Raw genomic sequence first — 26,297 nt, 5'->3', positions numbered from 1 at the left:
TTATTTCATGTAAGCTTTTACGACATGGGAGCCCTCATAAGGAGATGAAGACCCCAGTGGCCTAAGTGTTTCTGGACTAAGCTGAGAGATGAGATGACTATGGAAAAGCAACTCAACACACAAGGCAGTAACATCAACAAGGAACTGTCCTGACACCCTCTCTGGTGATGAGACTGTCTCTCTCCTCCCAGTTCAGGGAAGGTGGCTCACCTTCCTGTGTTCAGGAAGAAAGGGGATCCAAGCGCCCTTAGCTCAGAATACTCTTGCGTGTTCAAGGTCACATGGTCTGCCCCGCTCCAGAGCGAGGAACCAGGCTCCAGGCTGTGGGAGCGTCAGGATCCCAGGGTCCCCACCTCACCCGCAGCCCCGCATACTGCATGGGTCCCGGGGCTGCAGGGGGTTCTGTCCAGGGAGGCCCCACAGCTGGGGGCACACAGACCACTGGGGGCACAGGCGAGTGTTGTGGGGGGATGGCTCCCAGCCTGGGTCCTCAGTGACAATGAAGCCAGGTTAGGGTTAGGCCCCTCAGGGGCCTTTATCTTCTCCTAAAATCAGGAGACAGTTGTTGGAGAGCCCAGCCCATGCTCATTGCCACGTCCCTGACTCTGGACGCGGGGCCAAGGGAGGGACTCGAGCCCAGGGGTCCAAGGAAAGGCTTGCTGGTCCCTCTAGCTGTGCAGCCAGCCCAGGGCTGGGGCAGACCCACTCCCCGGAGGGGATGGGTGCCCCCAGGACAGGCCACACCAGAAGTGAACACTGGCGGCAATTCCAATGGCCCATGCCCTCCCCCAGCCAAGCACCCGAGGAGCTCAGCTTTCCCCAGCTGAGCGCCTCCAAGACAGGCCAGCCGCAGCCAGACGCCTCCACAGCCAGAGCCAAATGGGCGCCCAGGACAAAAATAGCCATCAGATGACCAGAGGGCTGGCTCCCCACCCCGTCTAAGGCAAGCTGCTTGCAGCAGCTGCAGCTAAAAATAGGCGAGAAGGGGGCTGGTCTTCGGCAGAAGCACAGGGGGCAGCTCGGTCCTGTCCCAGAGACGGCAGGTGGGCCATGCAGTCGCTGCGCTTCATCTCCGCGGAGGCCCTGGTGTCCCACCCCCTGGGGGCCCAGCAGAGCCTGGACGCCGTGGCCCACAATCTATACCCGCTGCTCTTCAAAGCCAGCTACCTGCGGGAGCAGTCCGCCGTGATCCGCCTTCTGCTCGAGCGCTGGCCCCTGGAGGAGTTCCGGCTGGGCCCTCTGCTGGGTCCGAGCGCGGACCACGCTGGGGACCTGCGGGACCGGGCCTGCCGGGCCTGCCTGGAGGCCTGCGTACGCGGCCTGGCTGATCACGTGCTCCAGGGCAGGGGCCGCCGGCGGCTGCGGGTGGCTGACCTCACGGGCATCCGAGACGTGCAGGTGCAGAGGTGCCCCTGCGGGCGGGCGCTGGGCAGGTGGGGCCGGACGGAGCTGCTGGCCAGGACCTGCTGCGAGCTGCAGAAGCAGCCCTGTGCCACCCGGCGCCCCATCGAGGTCCTGGCCGACGTCTTCGTCACCGCGGGCAACTTTGAGGCGGTGGCGCGCGCCCTGGGGCCATCGGGCCCTGGCTCTCTGCGCGTGCGCTGCCTCTCGCTGCGGGCCGACAGCCTGGACCCAGGGCAGCTGCTGCATGTGCTGCGCCTGGCGGGGCCCCGCGAGCTGCGCCGGCTGGAAGTGGTGCACAACGTGCGTCTGCACGCGGGCCACGTGCAGCAGCTGCTGGCCCAGGGGGGCTTCCCGCGGCTGGTCTCTCTCACCCTGCCTGCCAAGGCCTTTGACGCGCCCCCCGCCAGCACCCCTGCCTCTGACGGCGAGGAGCCCCTGCTCGCCTCCATTGCCTGGGCGCTCAGCAGGATGACGCAGCTCACGGAGCTGCACGTGGCCTTCTCCACGCTGACCGGGAAGCTGCAGACACTGCTTGGGTGAGTCTGGGGTGACCGGAAGGATGGGGCGGGGGTGGCAGGCATCTGCCCTCAGCCCCTCAGCCCAGGTCAGGGTGGCCCAGGGCTGTGCACAGACCTGGTTACTTACAAGGCACAAGGCCCGGTCCCTGTGGGTTTTGCCCAGCTCAGAGCAGCCATGGGGAGGGAGGAAGCCCAGCTGGGACTGGCCGTTGGGGGCCACCTGGGAGCCCCATGCCTCAAAGGAGACTCTCCAGTTAGTAAGAAAAAGACAAGAGTCCTGATTAGCAAGCAGGCAACATAGAAGTAACTCCATCACAGTGTATTAATTACCTGTTGGTGTAACAAAGCACCCCAGTGCTGGGGCTCCTGTGGGCAAGACAGGAGCCCTGTGGGGGCAGCTGTGGTCTCTCCTGAAGGCCTGTTCGGCAGGAAAGTGGAATGATCCACTTCCATGCTCATTTTCATGGCTGTCAGTGAAAAAAAGGGAAAAGTGAAAGTCGCTCAGTCATGTCCGACTCTTTGCAACCCATGGACTCTATGGAATCCTCCAGGATTCCAGTCCATGGAATTCTCCAGGCCAGAGTAGTGGAGTGGGTAGCCTTTCCCTTCTCCAGGGGATCTTCCCAACCCAGGGATCAAACCCAGGTCTCCTGCATTGCAAGCGGATTCTTTACCAGCTGAGCCACAAGAAAAGCCCAAGAATACTGGAGTGGGTAACCCTAACCCTAATCCTAACCCTTCTCCAGGGGATCTTCTCAACTCAGGAATCAAACTGGGGTCTCCTGCATTGCAGGAGGATTCTTTACCATCTGAGCTATAGGAGACCTCAACTCCTTGGCTCATGGACCCCCTCCACAAGCCCTCTGGCTCCTGTTACCTTCCCTGCAGAGTACGACGCCGATGCTGCCACTCACGGTGTGGTGAGGGCCGGTCACCAGGCCAGGGGAGGGCACCACCGAGGGTCGCCACCTTGACAGCCACCAGCTGTGAATATACTTACAAAAATTATGGAAAATAACTTCTCGTTTCTTGAGCCAATGAGTGTGAGGACGTCTTCTCTGGTTTAGGGAGCCTTGGCTTACCAGAATTTTTCCTTTATGCAGCAGCTGGCCAGGGCCTGTACGGCCTCTATTCCCTGAGGCACCTGGGCTCCCTGCCCCATCCCCCACCCTGGCTCCCCAGCTCAGAAAAGGCGGGCCCTGAACCCACACACAAACACAACTGCCGTGTGGCAGCGCCCTGGGGCCCTCAGGACAGTCCTGCGCTTGTGGTGCCCGGGGAAGCACGTTCACAACCAGACGACCCGGCGCAAACCCGCAGGGCCATCTCGTTGGCCCCGCCCTGACATCACCTGTCTCCCCTGACCCTTTGCTCTGCACACTCGCTGAGAGCCCATCCAAAGCTCCAGAAGGCCCAGATGTGTGGTGTGTCAGGCCTAAGTGGGAGGGAGTAGACGGTTGTGTGGTCAGGGAAGGTCGGTTTCCAAGGTGACCTTTGAGCAGGGACCTGGCCCCTGAGTGAGTGGAGGGCCTGGGGAGAGTGAACCAGTGGGAGCCCTGCAGGTGAAGGGCCTGAGCTTGGGCTGAGGCCGGCTCTGGGAGACACGGAGGGGGCGGCCTGGGCTGGGGGCTGAAGGACAGGTGAGGAAGGGAGCAGGGGGGAAGAATGGGGGTAGGGAAGAGCCAGGTCAAGCCCTGGAGGCTCTGAGCCCGACTTGGGGTGATCAGCCCCACAGGACAAGGGTTGCCCTGGCTCCCTTGGCTCACACAGCAAACCCAGGTGCAGAGATGGGAAGACCGGCAGACAGGGCAGGCCTCCCATGGCTCCCAGGTTGGTGATTCCCTGGGAAGACTCACTGCCGAGATGCATTACAGCAGATGGCTGTGATGACAGGCACGCACCCGTCTGCCTCCCTTCCACTTAGGCCTGACACACGGCACACCTGCACCTTCTGGGGCTTTGGACAGGCTCTCAGCGACCAGCTGACTGAAGCCCGAGTGTGCAGAGCTTCAGGAAGACAGGTGATGTCAGGGCGGAGCCAACGAGACGACCCTGCGGGCTTGTGCCGGGTCGTCTGGTTGTGAGTGCGCTTCCCCAGGCACCACAAACGCAGGACTGTCCCAGGGTGCCGCCACACAGCAGTCACGTTTGTGTGTGGGTTCGGGGCCCGCCTTTCCAGACACATGGGGAGCACATTGGAGACCCAGGCCCAGGGGTTTCATTGGGGGCTTGTTGGGAGGGCACCTTGGCCTGGCATGCACAGAGATTTCAGATCCCAGAAGGAGGCCTATGTCAGCAGGCACCACGTTGCTTGTGCGGACAGCTCAGGCCAGGGGCCCCTTATCGGCTTAGTGGGGGGCCTTTCCCAAATCCAAGCTTCCAGACACACGTTGGCAGTCAGGCCTGCCTTTTGACCCTTTTCCACACAGGAGGCCCCCTAAGGGTTGGGGCAGGGCAGCTGGGGAGAGGGCTCCTTATGGATGGATGTGGGCATGAGAGAGGTGGCGGTGGAAACACTCCACACAGCTCAGGGCCTGAGCCACAGCCTGCAGAGCCGTGGTGGGGGGACAGCAGGCACTCTGCTGTGTCGGCAGCTGGAAGACCACAGGAGCTCTGGGCCCAGAGTACAGATGTAGGGTGAGGTGGGAGAGGAGCCCCAGCAGGCAGGTGGAGGAGAGTGGACCCCCACGTCCTGACACTCGGTGCTCAGCTCGGTGACCCCAGACCCAGGCCAGGAATCCCCAGGGCGGGTGTGGGTCTGTGAGAGCCGCTGAGCGGGGCAAGGACTCCTACTCAGCGCACAGGAGGGTCTTCAGGTCCCTGGCAAGCTAAGAATGGACCCCTCCCTGCCCTAAAAGCCTGTGCGCTCCAGCCCTTCATTCGGAGCCAAGCCAGGGTTTCGTTTCCTACCAATTCACAGGCACTTCACGGCCCCACAACAAGCTTGTGAACACACAGAGCCCTGCTGACAAAAGAGACTGATCACTTTGGTGGCTGAGGACAAAGGCCAGGTCAGTCATCAGGTAAAGTCCAGCCTCTACTGCAGGTGGCTACACACTGTATGCTGACTCAGCCCTTCCGTTGCGCCTGGGCAGCCGCAGACAGGAGGTACAGGAAGGTCTTGCGGTGTTCAGATTATACTTGATTTACGGGCACTGAAACTTGAATTTCATATCATTTTCACATGTCACAAAATATTCTCATTTTGATTTGTTAAACTGCTTAAAAATGAAAAACAGTCCTGCTCTCAGGCTGAGTAGAGTCCCGGGTAGGTGGGTGCGGCTCTGAGCCGCATTCTGCTGTGCCTGAAACAGGATTCACCCCAAGGCCCCAGAGCACCCTGGGGCCTGCTCTCAGCCGCTATTTCCCACCTTGCCCGCAGCCCCCTCCGGACGCCGCTGAGAGTGCTGGACGTGGGCAACTGTGCCCTGAACCACGAAGACATGACCTTCTTGGCGAACTGCATCCACGCGGCCCACCTGGAGGTGCTGGACCTCAGCGGGCACTGCCTGGTGGACCTGTTCCCGGCCACCTTTCACCGGCTGCTGGGCCAGGCCGCCCCCACGCTGAGGGCCCTGACCCTGGAGGAATGCGGCCTCGAGGACCGGCACGTGGGCGCACTGAGCCTGGCGCTGGGCACCTGCCGCCGGCTGCGGGAGCTGCGCTTCCTGGGGAACCCGCTGTCGGGCCGCGCGCTCCGGCGCCTCTTCGCCACGCTCTGCGAGCTCCCCCGGCTGCGGTGCGTGGAGTTCCCAGTGCCCCGGGACTGCTACCCCGAGGGCAGCGCCTACCCCCAGGACGAGCTGGCCATGTCCAAGTTCGACCAGCAGAAATACGACGCCATTGCGGCAGACCTGCGCGCGGTGCTACTGCGCGCCGGCCGGGACGACATCCAGGTCTCCACACCCCTCTTCGGGAGTTTCGACCCGGACATTCAGGAAACCAGCAATGAACTCGGAGCTTTCTTGCTGCAAGCTTTCAAAACCGCTCTAGAAAACTTCTCCAGAGTGCTGAAGCAGATGGAGTAGACCCTGCACGTCCGAGACGGGTGCGTCCGCAGCTCGGACTCCAGGGTCCCCGCCCCGAGTATCCCGCCGTCCACCAACTGGGCGCCTCCTGGTGAAAACACCCGGGCGCTGCTGGAGCGCGGCCCTGCCTCCGCCCCTCTCCCTGGGAGCAAAGACAGAACGGGGGTCTTACTGAGCCCCATGCTCAGGCTTGGTGGGGAGCAGGCCAGATGCCCTGCCGTGGGAGCCGAGGAGCAGCCCAGGCGGTAGGGGGTCGAGTGAGGTCCAGCGGCGGGACCGGCGCTCGGGTGCTGGGAGGACAGGCCAGTGTGAGCGCGGGAGGACAGAGAGGACACCTCTCTGGACACACGGATGGAAGTGACCAGCCGAGAAGAGTGAAAGCGAGGGGCACACCGGAGGCCAGGCTGCAGGGTGCAGGTGTCTGCTGCGCTGCCCTGTATGAATATTTAAACTCCTGTCCAGCGAGGACACTGGCTTTGCTGGTTAATGGCTCTTCCTGCCCTCTGGCCTGCAAGTGGCAGGCGAGGGCTCCGCTGGTGCCAGGCTGAGCCCAGAGCAGCAGGTGACCTCTGGCTCTGATGCCTCCCCCACTCCCACCTCCACCGACCCTGGGCTCAGGGGGCGCCTTCTGGCAGCTGAGTCCTGGCGCTTCAGGAGTGGTTAATTCCAATGTTTGGACTTGGTTTCTACTAAGATCAGATTTGTGCAGAGTGCTGCATATTAAGGTAATTAAATATTAATGCTAATAAAACAGAAGTGTGGCTTATTCAGATATGGTATTCTTTCTTTTTTAATCTAATGGATAACAAAAAGGTCTTGCATTATTTTGTATTTCCGAGATGTTCATGAAACTGGGCATGTTCATTTGCTTATTGGCCATTTGTATTCCTTTGTTAAAATGATTTATTTAAACAAAAAGTTCACCCACTTCTCCCCTTCCCCCACAGGACCCTTGCCTGTTCTAATCTCTTTAACTTATATGCAGAGTACATCATGTGGAATGCCGGGCTGGATGAATAGCTGGAATCAAGATTGCTGGAAGAACTATCACCAACCTCAGATATGCAGATGATACCACTCTAATGGCAGAAAGCAAAGAGAAAGTAACCTCTTGATGGGAGTGAAAGAGGAGAATGAAAAAGCTGGCTTAAAACTCAACATTCAAAAAAACAAAATCATAGCATCTAGTCCTATCACTTCATGGCAAAGAGGGGAAAAGTGGAAGCAGTGACAGATTTTATTTTCTTGGGCTCCAGATTCACTGCAGACTGTTACTGCAGCCATGAAATTAAAAGATGCTTACTCCTCTGAAGGAAAGTTATGACCAACCTAGACAGCATATTAAAAAGCTGAGACATTACTTTGCCAACAAAGATCCATGTAGTCAAAGCTATGGTTTTTCCAGTGGTCATGTATGGATATGAGAGTTGGACCATAAAGAAAGCTGAGCGCTGAATTGATGCTTTTGAATTGTGGTGTTGGAGAAGACTCTTGAGAGTTCCTTGGACTGCCAGGAGATCCAACCAGTCCATCCTAAAGGAGATCAGTCCTGGGTGTTCATTGGAAAGACTGATGCTGAAGCTGAAGCTTAAGCTCCAATACTTTAAGCACCTGATGGGAAGACCTGACTCATTGGGGAAAACCTTGATGCTGGGAAAGATCAAAGCAGGAGAAAGGGACAACAGAGGATGAGATGGTTGGATGGCATCACTGACTAGATAGACATGAGTTTGAGCAAGCTCTGGGAGTTGGTGAAGGACAGGGAAGCCTGGTGTGGTACAGCCCATGGTGTCACAAAGAGTCGGACATAACTTAACTGAACAAAACCAAATATATATAGTATTCCACAGGGTTTCCCAGGTGGCTCAGTGGTAAAGAATCTGCCTCCCAATGCAGGAGCCACAGGAAACGTGGGTTCGATCCCTTGGTCAGGAAGAGCCCCTGGGTCTTTGGGAAAGCAGTGACACAGAGTGGGGGGCTTGAGCGACAACGTGACAGCTTCTTGCTCCCTGCACTTGTCAGCTCTGCTCTTTGCTCACCCCTGCACGTCTCCTCACGTGTTGTACTGGTCAAGTCTCACTGGCACCTATTTCAGCCACATGGACTTTGTTATTGCAAGAAACTCTTGGGAGACACAGGGCAAAATTTTGAAACAATTTTGTTCTAATTCTGAAGAGTAGAGTAGCTTCTGCTGTTTGTGTCTCTGGAAGTTTTTCAATGACCTGGCCTCTGGGTGGTCAGCAGGTAGGACCGGGCACATCCAAGGCTGAGCCTAGCAGCTGTTGTAGAGAAGAGCCTGGGGAGACTGTGGCAACGCAGGGCCTGAGACCTACGGCAGGCGCGGGCACACAGGGGTCTGCTGGTGGAGAACACTCGCAACTGCCCCCCCCCCCACCCTCAGGAATAGCCCACTTTTGTGAAACTGAAGGCCCTGGGAGGCTCATCCGGAGCACTTCAGAGGCGCACAGATGGCCCGAGTGGGACCTACGCCTCCCACTCATCCCAGGGCATCGAACTCACTTGTTGCTGTGGTCCCGCTCAGCTGCAACACTGAATACGCCGCTTGCAGCCTAGTGGGTTTTCCCTGTACCTGCCCACCCCAAGACTGGTGGTCCTGAGGATGCCCAGTGATGCTGACGGTGAATGTGGCCGTGGGTGCCCACCAGGGCCAGGACCACCCTTGTGCTTCTCGTGTGGCAGACAGCAGAGCTCCCACACGAGGGCAAACCACACTGCACAGGGGAAGAGAACAGACTGCCAAGGGTCAGGAGACCGGCAACGTGCTACATGGCAGCTCAACTGGGCTGCTCTTGGGGAGCCTGAGGTGCCGTCATCTGCCTAAACCCACCCAGTCTTACCAGGGGCCAGACAGTTGAATGGAATGGAGAGACAATGGGGACCCTGATAGACCCTATAGGACCACAGCCTAGTTGTGTGGGGACCACCATCTTTACCTCCCCTTGGCCTGTGTGGATTGATAACTGCCCTTCCTCCAGGAATGCAGCATTGCTTCCTGCTGACCATCCTGGCAAGAAAGGGATGCAGCTTCGGGACTTCAATGCCATCTGTCCCACCTTAACAATTCTTGTTCCAGACGGTTCTTTCCAATTCTATACTTGGAGCTTAGGAGACACCCGCAGACCCAGAGGACTCGTACAGTCACCGTGCCGAGACCCAGAGACTTCAGCCTGCAGCTTCATCAGCTGCCCACTACTAGACCCAGGAAGCCCCGCCCCTCCCCTCCCTGCCAGCTGCCGGCAGCCCCGTGGTCTGTGCAGGTCCTTGTTTTGCTGGAGGGCCTGCAGGGCGCATGCCTCCTTCACAGCTGCCAGAGCCGGCTCCTGCTCCACTCAGAGGCCACAGCACCACACAACCCCGCAGCCCCCAAACTTGGCCACTGTTCTTACCCTGGGGCCAGGGAGAGCTGGTTTGCCAGCAGAGAAGATAAAACGAGATCTGAGGCCAAAGGGTAGTTTCTCCAAGGTTCGAGATGTCATTCACGTGCCATTTCTGGCTCTTCTCTGAGGTCTGACCACCACGTCCCACCCCTGCCCTGAGGCTCCATGAGTTGGCCTTAGTCAAGCCCCAGCTGTCTAAGCCAGCAGGACCAGAGCCCTGTTGACAGCACAGCTGCTCTCGGGGTTCCTCAGGCGGAGGCGAGAACCTCTCACATCAGCCCACAAACCGGCCAGTCCCTCAAAATTGACCTGGTCTCACTTGGGGCAGTGCAGTTCTGAAGCCCAGCTGCCTGGGTGTGAACTGGACCTGTGACCACCTGCGTGACCCTGGACGTGATGGCTGCAGAGAAGGGCTCACTGCAGGCCTGGGAAGCTGCTGACAGGCTGGCCCTCGGCTGGCGCCTGGGACCTGGGCTGGGGAGGGCTCCTGCCACCAGCAAGTGGTAGGAGTGGCCCCTGGCGCCCACACAGGCTTTCCTCTGGGAGTCTGGAATTTGGGTCTGTGCCAGGCAGACTGCCTGTGTGACTGGCCCTCCACAGAAACCCGGGACACTGTCTCTGAGGCGCGTCCACATGGCCATGTGGCCCTCGGGGCGGGGGGGGGAGGTGCTGGAAGCTGCACGGTCTCCCGCTTTGCCAGGTGCGTATCCCTCTGCTGGCCTTGTCCTCCTTCTATGTGATGAGCCTCAAGTATGAGAACAGCCACGCATTGAGTCCTCAGACCTCCCAACAAGTCATTAAGTCTGGGGTGGTCTCAGGAGCCCCTACCCCAAGGATACTAAGAGTGCTCACTGCACAAGACTGGGATCAGGATGACACAAGTGATGTGCATAACACACACAAAGGCCAATTCACATTAGCTCTGTGGAAAATGGACCTAAGTTTGTAGTAAAAAGTTGAGATAATCTATTTTAAAAAGCCTTGTAAGGAGTAAGGAATTACACACAGAAAAAGTGGTATTGTTGCTTTCAAATTGCAGGTGTTTTAAATACAGGCCATTGCTAATATTTAGTTGGTGAAAAAGTAACTGTGGTTTCGGATCATAACTTTAAATCATTATAAATATGCTTAAACACATTTTTATTAATCAAAACAGGAATCATTACAACCAACACATTTTTGTCAATGAGAAGTTTATTCATTCCTGTAGCATTAAAAATCCGTGCCTTGGGATTTGATGAACTCTTGGAAAGCATTTTATGCATCCTGCTGGTTGTGGAAGTATTCTCCCTGCAAAGTTGTTGAGATGTTTGAAGAAGTCATAGTCTCTGGCAAGAGTTCAGATGAATATGGTGGATGGGGCTAAACTCTGTAGCCCAATTTGTTCAACTTTTGAAGCGCTGGTTGTGCAACATGTGGTTGGGCATTGTCATGGAGAAGAATTCGGCCCATTCTGTTGACCAACGCCAGCTGTGGGCACTGCAGTTTTTGGTGCATCTCGTCAACTTGCCGAGCATACTTCTCAGATGTAGTCATTTCACCAGGATTCAGAAGGCTATAGTGGGTTAGACAGGCAGGAGACCACCAAAAGTGACCATGACCTTTTTATGGTGCAAGTTTGGCTTTGGGAAGGGCTTTGAAGCTTCTTCTCGTCACCAGCCACTGATCTGGTCATTGCCAGCTGTCATATGAAATCCATTTTCTGTCACATGATAATCCAATTGAGAAATGGTTTGTCATTTTTGCATGAGAGAAGACTACACTTGAAAACATGATTTTATTTGCAGTCGGCTCATGAGGCACCCACATTATCGAGCTTCATCACCTATCACATCTGCTTCAAATGCTGAACAACTGTAGAATGGTTGACACTGAGTTCTTTGGCAAATTCTCATGTAGCTTTAAGAGGATCAGCTCCGACAGTGGCTCGCAGTTGGTCACTGTCAACTTCTGACAGCCGGTTACTGCACTCCTCGTTGTCAAGGCTCTCGTCTCCTTTACAAAGCTTCCTGAACGGCTACCGCACTGTATGTCTGTTAGCAGGTCCTGGGTCAAAAGCGTCATTGATGTTGCTAGTTGTCTCTGCTGATTTATGACTTATTTTGAACTCAAATAAGAAAATCTCTCAAATCTGCTTTTTGTCTAACATCATTTCCCTAGTCTAAAATAAACAGCACGTAATAAATCATTAACAAAAAACATAAAGTGAGAAATGTGCATTAAAATGATGTAAAACATAACCTTGGGCTTCCCTGGTGGCTCAGACAGTAAAGAATCTGCCTGCAAAGCAGGAGATGTGGGTTCAATCCCTGGGTCAGGAAGATCCCCTGGGGAAGGGAATGGCAACCCACTCCAGTATTCTTCCTGGATAATCCTATGGACAGACGAGCCTGGCAGGCTACAGCCCATGGGATCGCAAAGAGTCAGACACAACTGAGTGACTAACACTTGCACTTTCAAAACATAACTTCATTTATTTAAGAATGTATTTCAATATCAAATGGCAAAATTCAACAATGCAAAACTGTAATTACCTTTACAGCAACCTAAATAAATAGTATCTGCTTACTGAATACAGACACAGCAAACTCCAAACACCCACAAGGGTTATCAAGTGAAAAGCAGAAACACTCTGATGGGCAAGAGCTTCAGACCACGAAACCTTGCTGGCGTCACCACCATCTGTTCCCATCTGTGAGGCAGTCCTCACCACTACCTGACAACTTCTAACTGTAGTTTTAGGAGAGAGAAAAGTTATTTGAGGAGAAAACAGAACTTATTTAGGGAGTGACAAAATGACTTATAGGATGAACATGGTATTTGACATTCTTAAAAACAATTATACTCTAAAGCTGTGAGGTTATCCTGTTCTGCTTAATAAAATATTGATCTGCTTCTGAGACTGCATCCTCAGCTGCTGCAGGGGACAGAGGCTCTCTGTCCTGCTCAGAGGTGACAGGCGTGGCCACTGCTGACAGGCGGTGGTGTGCATGCACGGTCACAGCAAGGGAGCACTGGCAGGAGGAGCAGCGAACGTCGGAAAACCCGAAATGCAGGACTCTGACCCAGAGCCGTTCATTCCTGACTTACTTTTCCAGTATGGCTTTCTCTACCTGCTTAAACTTCTTCAGTTCAACGATCAGTTCCCAGTATCTGAGATACAGCCACATGAGCCTCCCGTTTTGGCGCTTGTTGGTGTTCCAGACGTCTCCACAGTGCGTATCGTGCTTAAATATGTCAGTGAGGCCAGCTGCCATCTCGAGGTCTGCAGCCACCGGGTCGGTGGACGCACGGACCAGCAAGCTCTTCTCAAGCTCAAGGCGTCTGCGGCGAGGGAGCACCAGGCTGCAGTAGATGCTCTGTCTCTCGGTGAGCGCAGCCTCGAACTCGCTCAGCAGGAGCCTGGCCCTGCGCTGCCAGTCCTCCTCCTGGCCCAGGCAGCGCAGGTACGCACTCCGCAAGGGCTGCCTCCTCTCCTGAAGGACCTGAGCCCGCTCCTGCTCCAGAAGTTTCTTCTCTTCCACCAACTTGCGCCCCTGAGAGATGAGGGCTTCTCGGTAACTAGTTGTTCTGTTCTGCTCCTTTTCAAGTTCCAGGGACAAGTGTGCCACGGCCCGCCGGCTTTCTGCGATTGTGGCGTGGTACCTGGCTTCAAGGTCCCGCTGGAAGGCGGCTGTCCTCTGACGGTACGCTTCTCTCTCCTTTTCTATTTCTTTTCTCGACTCCCTAGACCAAATCCAGCCTGACACAAATAATTTGGGGGAGGAAAACACACATAATGAACATCAGAGCTCAAGTTATAATCTCTATTTACAGGAAACATAAAGCAGCTATAGAGCATTTCAATAAATTCTTAAGTCCTGAGACAAACAAAATGGTAATAGTTTGTATGAAGCTATGTGGGCTTCCCAGGTGGCTCAAATGGTAAAGAATCCACATGCCAATACAGGAGACGCTTGGTTGATCCCTGGGTCGGGAAGATCCCCTGAAGGAGAAAATGGCAACCCACTCCAGTATTCTTACTGGGATAATCCCATGGACAGAGGAGCCTGGTGGCCTATAGTCCATGAGTCACAAAGAGTCAGACAAGACTGAAGCAATTAAGCACACAAACAATATGCAAAGTGCTTCAAATCAGATAACCGCTCTCCAAAGTGAAGAACAAGACTGCAGAGACCCCTTCCAGCCCCCTAACGTTTGAAGGCTGAGAAAACCTACCTCTGGCCTAGCACCATGTGCCTATACTCTGGCCACAGGGCCCCCACAGACCGTTGGCAAGGTTTCAAAATGACTATGGGCAAGTATGCTTCACAGTGTTGGCCAGGTTAGTACAGAACTGAAAAAAGTTCAAAGTGTGTTCACAGCTGTGCCCGGTCATCACTAGTAAACAGGTAAGGCCCAAGATGGCTGCTTATATCCTGCTAGGGGGTCACACAAGTAAGAAGTCAGAATTTCAGCCTCAAGACACAGCTCCACCATAACCTCACAAATACGAGACAGAAGGTGTGGGCAGCTGGGGTGGGTAATACCCTGCTCTGCTCCACAAACTGACAAGCCAAAGTGAGCAAGAGAGCTGATGACCACAAACCCTGCAGCCAGCTGGAGCCTGGTTCTGGGTGCTGTCACCAGACCTTCTCCATCCTATGAGTACGAGTTTTGGTCTTTTCTGATAACAAGACAAAAGACAGTGTGATGATTTCACTGGTATAGGATATGCCCCACGTTATGAATTGCTGCTTTTGTTATTGAGTCACTCAGTCATGTCCAACACTTTGTGACCCCATGGACTGAAGCACACCAGGCTTCCCTGTCCTTTACCATCTCTGGAGCTTGCTCAAACTCACATCCATTGATTCGGTGATGCCATTCAACCATCTCGTCCTCTGTCGTCCCCTTCTCCTCCTACCTTCTATCTTTCCCACCATCAGGGTCTTTTCCAATAAGTCAGCTCTTCACATCAGGTGGCCAAAGGATTGGAGCTTCAGCTTCAGCATCAGTCCTTCAAATGAATTTCAAACCCAATTTGAAATCAGGGTTGATTTCCTTAGGATTGACTGGTTTGATCTCCTTGCTGTCCAGGGAACTTTCAAGAGTCTTCTCCAACACCACAGTCAAATGCATCAGTTCTTTGGTGCTCAGCATTTTTTATGATACAACTCTCACATCCATACCCAACTACTGAAAAACCACAGCATTGACTATACAGATATTTGTTGGCAAAGTACTGTCTCTACTTTTCAATATGCTGTCTAGGTTTGTCGTAGCTTTCATCCAAGGAGCAAGTGGCTTTTAACTCCATGGCTGCAATCACCACATGCAGTGATTTTCAGTTCAGTTCAGTCGCTCAGTTGTGTCCGACTCTTTGTGAACCCATGGACTGCGGCACATCAGGCTTCCCTTTCCATCACCAACTCCTGGAGTTTACTCAAACACATGTCCATCGAGTTGGTGATGCCATCCAACCACCTCATCCTCTGTTGTCCCCTTCTCCTCCTGCCTTCAATCATTCCCAGCATCAGAGTCTTTTCCAATGAGTCAGTTCTTCCCATCAGGTGGCCAAACTACTGGAGCTTCAGCTTCAGCATCAGTCCTTCCAATAAATATTCAGGACCGATTTTCTTTAGGATGGACTGGTTGGATCTCCTTGCAGTCCAAGGGACTCTCAAGAGTCTTCTCCAACACCATGGTTCAAAAGCATCAATTCTTCGGTGCTCAGCTTTCTTTATAGTCCAACTCTCACATCCACACATGGCTACTGGAAAAACCATAGCTTTGACTGGATGGACTTTTGTTGGCAAAGTAATGTCTCTGTTTTTTAATATGCTGTCTAGGTTGGTCATAGCTTTTCTTCCAAGAAGCAAGCGGCTTTTTATTTCATGACTGCAGTCACTGTCTGCAGTGATTTTGGAGCTCCAAAAATAAAGTCTCTCACTGTTTCCATACTTTCCCCATCATTTTGCCATGAAGTGATGGGACTGGATGCCATGATCTTAGTTTTCTGAATGCTGAGTTTTCAGCCAGCTTTTCCACTCTCCTCTTTCACTTTCATCAAGAGGCTCTTTAGGTCTTCTTCACTTTCTGCCATAAGGGTGGTGTCATCTGCATATCTGAGGTTATTGATATTTCTCCTGGCAATCCTGATTCCTGCTTATGCTTCATTCAGCCTGGCATTTCCCATGACGTACTCTGCATATAAGTTAAGTAAGCAGGGTGACAATATACAGCCTTGACATACTCCTTTCCCAACTTGGAACCAATCTGTTGTTCCATGTCTGGTTCTAACTGTTGCTTTCTGACCTGCATACAGATTTCTCAGAAGACAGGTCAGGTGATCTGGTATTCCCATTTCTTGAAGAATTTTCCAATTTGTTGTGATCCACACAGTCAAAGGCTTGGGCATATTCAATAAAGCAGAAGTAGATGTTTTTCTGGAACTCTTCCTTTTTCAATGATCCAGCGGATGCTGGCAATTTGATCTCCGGTTCCTCTGCCTTTTCTAAATCCAGCTTGAACATCTGGAAGTTCACGGTTCACATATAGTTGAAGCCTGGCTTGGAGAATTTTGAGCATTACTTTGCTAGTGTGTGAGATGAGTGCAGCTTGGTGCTAGTTTAAACATTCTTTGGGATTGGAATGAAAACTGACCTCTTCCAGTCCTGTGGCCACTGCTGAGTTTTCCAAATTTGCTGGTATATTGAGAGCAGCACCTTAATAACATCATCTTTTAGGATTTGAAAGAGCTCAACTGGAATTCCATCACCTCCATTAGCTTTGTTCATAGTGATGCTTCCTAAGGCCCACTTGACTTCGCATTGCAGGATGTCTGGCTCTAGGTGAGTGATCACACCATTGTGGTTATCTGGGTCATTAAGATCTTTTTCGTATAGTTCTTCTGTGTATCCTTGCTACCTCTTCCTAATATCTTCTGCTTCTGTTAGATCCTTACCATTTCTATCCTTTATTGGGCCCATCTTTGCATGAAATGTTCCCTTGACATTTCTGATTTTCTTGAAGCGATCTCTAGTCTTTCCCATTCTATTGTTTTCCTCTATTTCTTTGCACTGATCACTGAGGAAGGCTTTCTAACCTCTCCTCACTATTCTTTGGAACTCTGCATTCAAATAGGTATATCTTTCCTTTTCTCCTTTGCCTTTAGCTTATTCTCTTTTCTCAGCTATTTGTAAAGCCTCTTCAGACAACCATTTTGCCTTTTTGCATTTCTTTTTCTTGGGGATGGTCTTGATCACTGCCTCCTGTACAATGTCACAAACCTCTGTCCATAGTTCTTCAGGCACTCTATCAGATCTAATCCCTTGAATCTGTTTGCTACTTCCACTGTATAACTGTAAGGGATTTGATTTAGGTTATACCTGAATGGTATAGTGGTTTTCCTTACTTCCTTCAATTAAAGTCTGAATTTGAAAATAAGGAGTTCATGATCTGAGCCCAGTCAGCTCCCAGTCTAGTCTTTGCTGACTAGACAGAGCTTCTGCATCTTTGGCTGCAATAAATATAATCATTCTAATATCAGTATTGACCATCTGGTGATGTCCATGTGTAGAGTCTTCTCTTGTGTTGTTGGAAGAGGGTGTTTGCCATGACTAGTGCGTTCTCTTGGCAAAACTGTTAGCCTTTGCTCTACTTCATTTTGTAATCCAGGACCAAATTTGCCCGTTACTCCAGGTGTCTCTTTGACTTCCTACTTCTGCATTCCAGTTCCCTATACCGAAGAGGACATCTTTTTAGGGTGTTAGTTCTAGAAGGTCTTGTAGGTCTTCATACAACTTCAGCTTCTTCAGCATTACTGGTCAGGGCATAGACTTGTATTACTGTGATACTGAATGGTTTGCCTTGGAAACGAACAGAGATGATTCTGTCATTTTTGAGACCACACCCAAGAACTGCATTTCAGACTCTTCTGTTGACTATGATGGCTACTCCATTTCTTCTAAGGGATTCCTGCCCACAGTAGTAGATATAATGGTTATCTGAGTCGCTATATAGAAACTCACTAGTCTGTATCTTGTAAAACCTTACTTAATGCTCAGAAAAGGCTGCCTGCTGCCTGTAGCTAGAGCAGTGAACTTGGTGAGTGAAGTGGAAAGCTTAAAATTACAGCTGCTATGTAGTAATTAGTTTTTAATTTTTTTTAAAATGAAGGATAACTGCTTTACAATTAATTCATTTTGAGGCTGGGAAAGGCCCTGTGGTGACTTTCATTTTCCATTTGCTTTTTCAGACTCTTCTCTAGCTTTTATAGCTTTTTATATAATCTTTACTTTCGAAGTTCCTGCTTTCTGTCCCTGAGAAGGGTTGAGAAATATTATATTTCCTTCTTTTTGGTTATCTTGCTTAGGTAATACAATCAGAGAAAACTTTTAATTCTGCATTCCTGTACTTATTCTTCAAAAAAGTGTTATTACAAGATTAAGAAATTATATCAAACCAATGGGTGTTAGGTGGCCTGAGCACAGTCTAAAGGCAGACAAATGAAGCTGATAAACGCCACTCTTGTCAGCCTCCGCTTTCTCTACTCAATCCCGTTGACCTGAGAAATCCAGGCACCTAAGTCACTCCATGAAAAGTATGCTTGCTCACTTTGGCAGCTCATATACTAAAAATTTAAAAAGAACTAGAACGATACAGAAAAGATTAGCATGGTGCCTGCACGAGGAAGACATGCAAATTGGCCAAGTGTTCCATATAATTAAAAAAAAAAACCTACCCCACAACAGGGCAGCACTTTTCCCAGTTTCTCAGATTCCTAAGAGAGACCCAGAACCACAGGGTATGACCCAGGGAGCACAATGTGCCACCACAGACTCATCTCTCTGGCCTGACTGGCTACAGACCACTGCTTCTTGGGGGTCAAGGGAACCACCCTCGTCATGAGATGGTTTTAACAGAAAGCAGAAGGAAACGGACAAAATGTGGACCTGAAACAAAGGCCTCAGTAGACCCTGGGCTATGGAGTGTGAAGGCACCCAGAGGGTGATTATTAAAACCTAGACTGGAACATCCCTGTAGATAGCAGTAACCGAATGGGAGGCCACACAGCTGACATTTGGAGCCGTCTAACAAGAACTGGTGGTGGAGAAGGGAAGGGGGAAGCCTTCTCTGCTAAGCTAAAAACCATAGCTTTGACTAAATGGATCTTTGTCAGCAAAGTGATGTCCCTGGTTTTTAATACACTGCGTAGGTTTGTCATAGCTTAAAAGACACTTGCTCCTTGGAAGAAAGCTGTGATAAACCTAAGCTAAATAAGGGAAGGAAAAACCTTGCAACACAGATGAATGTAGCAGTCATTTGATATCATTGAGCTAGCTACTCAATTCTTCAAGGAAAAAATTTTTTTCTGGCCTTAGAACAAAAAACTCAACATTCAAAAAATAAAGATAACGGCATCTGGTCCCATCACTTCATGGCAAATACATGGAGAAAAAATGGAAACAGTGACAGGCTTTATTTTCTTGGGCTCCAAAATTACTATGGACAGTGACTCTAGCCATCAAATTAAAACATGCTTGTTCCTTGGAAGAAAAACTATGACGAACCTAGATGGTGTATTAAAAAGCAGAGACATCACTTAACTGACAAAGGTCTGTGTAGTCAAAGCTATGGTTTTTCCAGTAGTCATATATGGATGTGACCAAACAGAAGATGAACCATAAAGAAGGCTGAGTGCCCAAGAATTGATTCCTTCAAACTGTGGTGTTGGAGAAGACTCTTGAGAGTCCCTTGGACTGCAAGAAGATCAAACTAGTCAATGCTAAAGGAAATCAGTGCCGAATATTCATTGGAAGGACTGATGCTGAAGCTGAAGCTCCAATCCTTTGGCCACCTGATGCGAAGAACTGACTCACTGGGAAAGACTTTGATGGTGGGAAAGGTTGAAGGCAGGAGAAGGAGGCAAGAGAGGATGAGATGATTGGATGGCATCACCGACTCAGTGGACATGAGTGAGTCTGAGGAAATACTGGGAGATAGTGAAGGACAGGGAAGCCTGGTGTGCTGTAGTCCATGGGGTTGCAAAGAGGTGGACACGACTGAGCAACTAAACAACAACCATAAAACTGATGGGTTTTACATTGTAGTACCTGTGAGCCACAGTTAGCTTCTGGTCTTATCTTTGCTAAGCAACTGAACAACAACAACAAACTGCCTCAGGGCTGAAAGTCTGAAATAAGAACTGTGAGGTCTCTGTGTTTGCGTGTTGTAGATGTATGGTATTACCAAAATTAATTTGGAAAAGAGCTCTACTTAATTGACTGAATTGTTTATACTGGAGAAGGAAATGGCAACCCACTCCAGTATTCTTGCCTGGTAAATTCCATGGACAGAGGAGCCTGGCAGGTTACAGTTCATGGGGTTGCAAAGAGTTGGACACAACTGAGCAATTAAGCAAAAGTGCTTATATACGTACTCAGGAGTATAAAACTGGCCCGAAAGAATTTTGGGTTCATGTGATCTAGGAAATATTCAACATTAAATTAGTATCTGGTATTGAAGAAAACTTTTTTGTAGGTTTGACTAATACAGACATGTCTTTAGAATCATCACTGTTAAGTACAGTATTTCTGTTATACCTAGTTTTATTAAAGGTCAAATAAGATCTTATTATATGCTGCAAATATGTCATCAATAAAAATAACTTGAAGTGGAATAAGAAAAAAAAAATTAAAAGGAAAGTAGGATGTATGTTTTCAGTAAAAGAAGGTGTAAAGAATGACAAAAAAATACTGGAAAAGAAAGTTCTACATGATCAAGATTTTCTAAGACTGGATTAAATTTACTTGGGTAAATGGCTTTTGTTAGGAGTGAAAGAAAGTGAAAGTGAAGTCGCTCAGTCGTGTCCGACTCTTTGCGACCCTGTGGACTGTAGCCCACCAGGCTCCTCCGTCCATGGGATTCTCCAGGCAAGAATACTGGAGTGGGTTGCCATTTCCTTCTCCAGGGGATCTTCCTGACCCAGGGATCGAACCCAGGTCTTCTGCATTGCAGGCAGACGCTTTAACCTCTGAGACACCAGAGAAGCAGGCTGGGCCAAGACTGGATTCGGCTTCTTCGAAGTTTTCTTGAAATCCTGCTTTTAATAACAGATAGTATGAGTTTTCTAGTAGCAGAAAGTGAAGAGGAACTAAAGAGTCTCTTGATGTGGGTGAAAGAGGAAAGTGAAAAAGCTAGCTAAAAACTCAACATTCAAAAAACTAAGATCATGGCATCTGGTCCCATCACTTCATGGCAAACAGATGGAGAAAAGGGGGACACAGTGACAAATTTTTTCTTGGGCCCCAAAATCACTGTGGATGAGGACTGTAGCCATGAAGTTAAAAGACACCTGCTCCTTGGAAGGAAAGCTATGACAAACCTAGACAGCATATTAAAAAGCAGAGATGTCACTTGGTCAACAAAATGTTCATATAGTCAAAGCTATGGTTTTTCCAGTAGTCACTTAGGGATGTGGGAGTTGGACCATAAAGAAGGCTGAGCACTTAAGATTTGATGCTTTTGAACTGTGGTGTTGGAGAAGACTCCTGAGAGTCCCTTGGATTGCAAGGAGATCAAACCAGTCCATCCTAAAGGAAATCAACCCTGAGTATTCATTGGAAGGACTGATGCTAAAGCTCCAATACTTTGGCCACCTGACGTGAAGAGCCAACTCATTGGAAAAGACCCTGATGCTGGGAAAGACTGAAGGCAGGAAGAGAAAGGGGCTACAGAAGATGAGATGGTTGGATGGCACCACCAACTCAATGGACCTAAGTTTGAGCAAGCTCCAGAAGATGGTGAAGGACAGGAAAGCCTGGCACGTTACAGTTCATGGGATCACAAAGAGTCAGACACAACTTAGCAACTGAACAACATATCTAAAAAGGCACCAAATCCCTTCATGGTGGCATAAGCTCCTGTGACTAGCAGAAAACCTTTTGTAAAATGAGTGCTTGATTGCATTCAACTTCCCCTTCACCAAAATCTTATATATTGACCTTCCCCCACTTCCTCTCTGGAGCCCTCTCTCAGAGCTTTCTGAGGTGCTGCCTCCCAGCACCTCATTTTGTAGGACTGCACCTCACGCAGTCCTTATTTTGCCCCAAATAAAACGTAACTCTCAACTCTCACCTTGTGCATCTTTTTTTTAGTCAACAATTCTTTTGTCATTTATAGATAGCTATTTTTGTAGTCTGATATAATAAAAAGTGCTTCATCATCAAGAAGAGTCACAGGAAGGCTGTGGAAGCTGTACAAGAGCTCCACATCAAGCTGACAGCTATGTGAGGATCCAGCCCAAGCCGACTGCAAACAAGAAGCCATCCTGCCCCTGGGGCCCTAGACCAGGCATCCAAAGATTTTTACTCCCTGACAGATAGGGTTGATACCCCTCCTCAGCCTTGAAGCCACAGAAATTGGAGCATCACCCCTCTGCTTTCCATAAGAACATGGGACTAAAATCTGAAGGGAGAATGAAACAGGAGGGAAGGGGGCAGGGCACAACTTTTAAAAGAATGACATAGCCATTGGTGCCAGTGATAATGAACCTGCCTGCCAATGCAGGAGACACGGGTTCGATCCCTGGGTCAGGAAGATTCCCTGGAGGAGGGCATGGCAACCCACTCCAGTATTCTTCCCTGGAAAACCCCATGAATAGAGGAGCCTGGTGGATTACAGTCCATAGGATTGGAAAGAGTACAACATGAATGAAGCAACTTAGCATGCAGTTGTTGTTCAGTCACCAAGTGATGTCTGACTCTTTGCGACCCCATGGACTGTAGCACGACAGGCTCCTGTCCTCCACTATCTCCTAGAGTTTGCTCAAAATCATGTCCACTGAGTTGGTGATGCTATCTAACCATCTTATCCTCTGACGTCCCCTTCTCTTTTTGAGTTGTCTTTCCCAGCACCACAGACTTTTCCAATGAGTTGGCTCTTCCCATCAGGTGGCCAAAGTACTGGAGCTTCAGCTTCAGCAGCAATCCTTCCAATGAATATTCAGGGTTGATTTCCTTTAGGGTAGACTGGTTTGATCTCCCTGCAACTGGTTAGAACCAACTAGGTCCAAGATGGCAGGATCCACTGCCAGTGGACCTTGAGCCTTGTTATACGCTCACTGTAATACATCAGCATGCTAAATTACACAATGACCAGCTCTAGAACAGTTCTAAAGCCAACCATGAAAGGTCAAAAAGTAGGCTGTGGCGCATTCCTGGAAATCCCTGCACCCTTCCCCAAATAATTAGAATAATCCTCCCATTCATTAGCCTATGAAATTACCCAGCCCATAAAAGCTAACCACCCCATATTTCAGGGCCTCTGCTTCTGAGATGGACCATACTCTGTGGAGTGTGTCTCTCTCTAAATAAATCCACTTTGTACAAATCAAAAAAAAAGGTCTATTTGGCATAAGGATTATATCAACTGGTTATTTTCTAAGAAACAGCAGACATGGAAGAAACTTTGAAAACCAAGCAGGAGTTACCCGTTCATAAGAAACACTTGGGGCTTCCCTGGTGGCTCAGCAGTAAAGAATTCACCTGCCAATGCAGGAGACACAGGTTTGATCCTTGGATCAGGAAGATCCCCTAGAGAAGGAAATGGCAACCTACTGGGGTATGTTTACCTGGGAAAGCTCATGGATAGAGCAGCCTGGTGGGCTACCATCCATGGGGCTGCAAAGAGTTGCAGACGACCTAGAGACTAACTAACACAAGAAACACTTAAATTTATGAGAGAAGTCTCTAGTTGTAATGGTGTCTCCCTGACTACCAGGAACAGGTTAGCCAAATTGCTTCAAAGTTATCAAACAAAAAGGCTACAACCTAAATCTGCACAAGAACCTTACCATCAGTTACTGTGCTTTTCCTGTTCTTCTCTGGTAACTAACTCTCCCCACCCCCAACATCCTCTTTTGTCTTTAGCTGAGGATGGTATTCAAGGTGAGCGCTTACGCCACTTTGGTGAGTTACTCAGTTTTCCTGCCTCTCTCCTATGGTGTTGTTCTTGTATGTGTGCTCAGTCGTGTCCAACTCTTTGCCACTCCATGAATCGTATCCCACCAGGCTCCTCTGTCCATGGAATTTGCCAGGCAAGAACAGTGGAGTGGGTTGCCATGCCCTCCTCCAGGGGGTCTTCCCGACCCAGGTACTAAGCCCACATCTCTCACGTCTCTGCACAGGCAGGCAGCAGAGTCTTTACCAATAAGCCACCTAGGAAGCCCCAGATCTCTCCAATGGGTAGATGTTAGGAACTTTGCTTTTATTTTCTCCTGTTACTCTAACTCATATCAATTTAATTCTTAGACCAGCCAGAAAAACCTAAAAGCGTAAAGTTTCTTCCTCTGCAACAATGACAAAACATAAAATCAACTCCTAACCATCAAGAAATTCATGAGATTGAATTGGCAAAAAAGTTCGTTCAAGTTTCAAACTCGAACGAACTTTTTTGCCACCCCAATAGTCGGGATAAAAACTAAGAGCTGGAAAAATTACAACTGACCAGTGACTGGTAATTCCCCCAAAGTGGTACAAAGTTGATTCAATGTAGAGAGAATTTCTAGTCAGCCTGAGCAGAGGTTTCAGGGATGAAGTCTCCCAAAGACTGATACCTTAAACATTACACAGACATCCAAAACGGGTTTTCCTTCATGCCTGCTTTATTCTTCCTCATTAGCGCTTATGAGGGCAACTGAAGCAAGGGAGCCCCCTTCAGAGCAACGAAGCTTTGACAAGAACAAATGGTTACTGAATCACTCCACACAAAATCTCTCTATCTTGTCTTACTTAGCACTAAGATAATTACAATGTCAGAGAAACTGAGGCTCAGAGGGTTAAATCATTTGACCAGGACACACAGTATGTGTCTGTGTAAACAAAGACTGGTGCCTGCCATTTATGATTAAGTCAGTGACCTACACGTTCACCCTGAAAGGCATTCAGGGTGAATGCACTCTGTCTTGGATACATGAGACCCAACATAGTTAAGATACATACTTACGGAAGAATTTTAATGACCCCAGATTCTTGCACCTTCCCGTATTAAAATCATTAACTTGAGATACCTGGCTTTTCTTTCCTGAGAAGGAGTAATCTTTCACCAAGATGTAGCCTGACCACATGTATTCCCTGGCTCCTCCTCTACCTCTGCAGAGCAGTTCCTAACAGGTATCTGAAAGGCTCTCTCCTGGGCTTATAGTGCTTCCCAGGCAGCTCAGTGGTAAAGAATCCATCTGCCAGTGCAGGAGACACGGGTTCAATCCCTGGGCTGGGAAGATCCCCAGGATTGGGAAGATCCCCTGGATAAGGAAATGAAAACCCACTCCAATATTTTCACCTGGAAAATCCCATGGACAGAGGAGCCTGGCAGGCTACAAACCATGGGGTCTCAAAGAGTTGGACACAACTGAGCACACACACACACATCCCGGGATATAGTCTTCACAGTTCACACGCTGTGCATTTTTTCCTTAGTCAACATTTGTTAGGTTTCAAAGCCCAAGATCTCTGGGCTCCACACTTTGAGCCCAGAAAACAAGTTAGGAGAATCATGACTTACGAAAAGCAGCTAGTCCCAGCATTGGAACCAACAGGGCATAATTCCATCTGCTTCCATCACCTCCATCAGCCCTGGAATTGGGCCGGATATTCCAATTTGGGGGGTCATTTAAGTTATTCATGGAGATACACCTTAAAGTAAATAACAATATCATTAACCACAGAAATGGAACAAAATACATTGCTCACAATATATCATCTACAAGGGGACCCTGGTTTGATTCCTGGGTCCTGAAGATCCCTTAGAGAAGGAATAGGGTACCCAGTCGAGTATTCTTGGGCTTCCCTGATGGTTCAGTTGGTAAAGAATCCACCTGCAATACAGGAGACCTGGGTTCGATCCCTGGGATGGAAGATCCCCTGGAGGAGGGCATTACAACCCACTCCAGTATTCTTGCCTGGAGAATCCCCATGGAGAGATGAGCCTGGGGAGCTACAGTCCATGGGGTCACAAAAAATCCGACACGACTGAGCGACTAAGCACAGCATGTGGTCCATGTGAGTCCCTTTTTTTTTTTTCTCTTAAAAAACTTTGTTCAGATCTATGTACGGGCTGCACAGCAGTGAGCCTTATGAGATTAAAAGAAAAAAATAAGACCTCAGACAAAAGCAACTCGCAAATCGTAGGGGAGCGTGATGTGTCTCAAATAACTGAAATATAAATAGAAGGAGGTGAATATAGACAAACGCAATTCAGCATCAAAGACTCTTCATAGGATTTCCAATAAATACTTGCTTAACACCTAAACGTATAAAATCCTAATTGGTAATAAAGAAATGACACACACACAAAAGCTCAGTAGTTAATGTGAAAGAGCTTGTGGCCAGCACAATTAAGAAAAAAAAATGTCAGATCTGATGCACGGAAGCTCACGACCCTCAAAGCGCAGTGCTGGGAGCGGCACTCCGCCCCCGACCCCACAAACGTCAGGGCCTGCGCTCCCCTTCGGACAGCGCGCTCCAGAGGGTGCCCGCGCACCCGCCGCCCGGGGACGCGCAGAGGGGCCCGAACGGGCCGGGCGCCCCGCCGGTGACCCCGGAACGTCGGCCCAAGCGGGCGGCCCGCCGTCAAACTGCCCGATACTGGAACTCCCGCTCCGTCCCGGAGAGACAGCGGGACGGGTACCCTGGTACCGCCTCACAAAACTGCCGTAATCTCCAGAAAAACCAAACATTGTCTGGATATGAGGAGAAACTGGGGGAGCCCTAGAAGACCCCCAAACGCCAACTTACCTCGGGCCGGGAAGTCGCCGACCAGGTGCCCTGAGCGCCCCCGCCCGCCAGCCCTTCTGCGCAGGCGCGGCGTTTCCCAGTCTCCCGGGCGTGGCGACGTAAGGCCCCGGGCGCGGCGACGTAAGGCCCCGGGCGCGGCGACGTAAGACCCCCGGGCGCGGCGACGTAGGA

The 26,297-nt window shown here is 50.1% G+C and overlaps 2 protein-coding genes and 1 non-coding gene across 3 annotated transcripts; 2 read left to right on the top strand and 1 right to left on the bottom strand.

Moving 5' to 3' along the window:
• The first annotated feature begins 986 nt into the window (after positions 1 to 986).
• Positions 987 to 6,792, top strand: LRRC14B (leucine rich repeat containing 14B). The gene is made up of 2 exons (XM_055555224.1): positions 987 to 1,940; positions 5,305 to 6,792. The coding sequence occupies exons 1-2, from the start codon at positions 1,051 to 1,053 to the stop codon at positions 5,948 to 5,950; spliced, it is 1,536 nt and encodes a 511-aa protein (XP_055411199.1). The 5' UTR covers positions 987 to 1,050; the 3' UTR covers positions 5,951 to 6,792.
• Positions 6,793 to 11,796: 5,004 nt separating this feature from the next.
• On the bottom strand, positions 11,797 to 26,259 carry CCDC127 (coiled-coil domain containing 127). Its single transcript, XM_055555225.1, has 3 exons — positions 26,127 to 26,259; positions 24,895 to 25,025; positions 11,797 to 13,090 (listed from the first exon to the last, which is right to left on the bottom strand). The coding sequence occupies exons 2-3, from the start codon at positions 25,013 to 25,015 to the stop codon at positions 12,435 to 12,437; spliced, it is 777 nt and encodes a 258-aa protein (XP_055411200.1). The 5' UTR covers positions 25,016 to 25,025; positions 26,127 to 26,259; the 3' UTR covers positions 11,797 to 12,434.
• LOC129633506 (U6 spliceosomal RNA) lies at positions 17,955 to 18,057 on the top strand. Its single transcript, XR_008705085.1, has one exon. It is a non-coding gene; the product is annotated as a U6 spliceosomal RNA (small nuclear RNA).
• Positions 26,260 to 26,297: the final 38 nt, after the last annotated feature.

This window comes from Bubalus kerabau, chromosome 18, assembly GCF_029407905.1.
Source record: "Bubalus kerabau isolate K-KA32 ecotype Philippines breed swamp buffalo chromosome 18, PCC_UOA_SB_1v2, whole genome shotgun sequence".
Taxonomy (NCBI): Eukaryota; Metazoa; Chordata; class Mammalia; order Artiodactyla; family Bovidae; genus Bubalus; species Bubalus kerabau.
Note: the sequence above shows the minus strand (reverse complement) of the source record. Positions and strands in the feature narration are given on the sequence as shown.

Excerpts from the sequence above, each read along its gene's own strand:
- LRRC14B (XM_055555224.1), top strand. The coding sequence starts at position 1,051 with ATGCAGTCGCTGCGCTTCATCTCCGCGGAGGCCCTGGTGTCCCACCCC. Across the intron at positions 1,941-5,304 it reads AAGCTGCAGACACTGCTTGG|CCCCCTCCGGACGCCGCTGA; the intron begins GTGAGTCTGGGG and ends CCTTGCCCGCAG.
- CCDC127 (XM_055555225.1), bottom strand. The coding sequence starts at position 25,015 with ATGAATAACTTAAATGACCCCCCAAATTGGAATATCCGGCCCAATTCC. Across the intron at positions 13,091-24,894 it reads GCTGGGACTAGCTGCTTTTC|GCTGGATTTGGTCTAGGGAG; the intron begins GTAAGTCATGAT and ends TATTTGTGTCAG.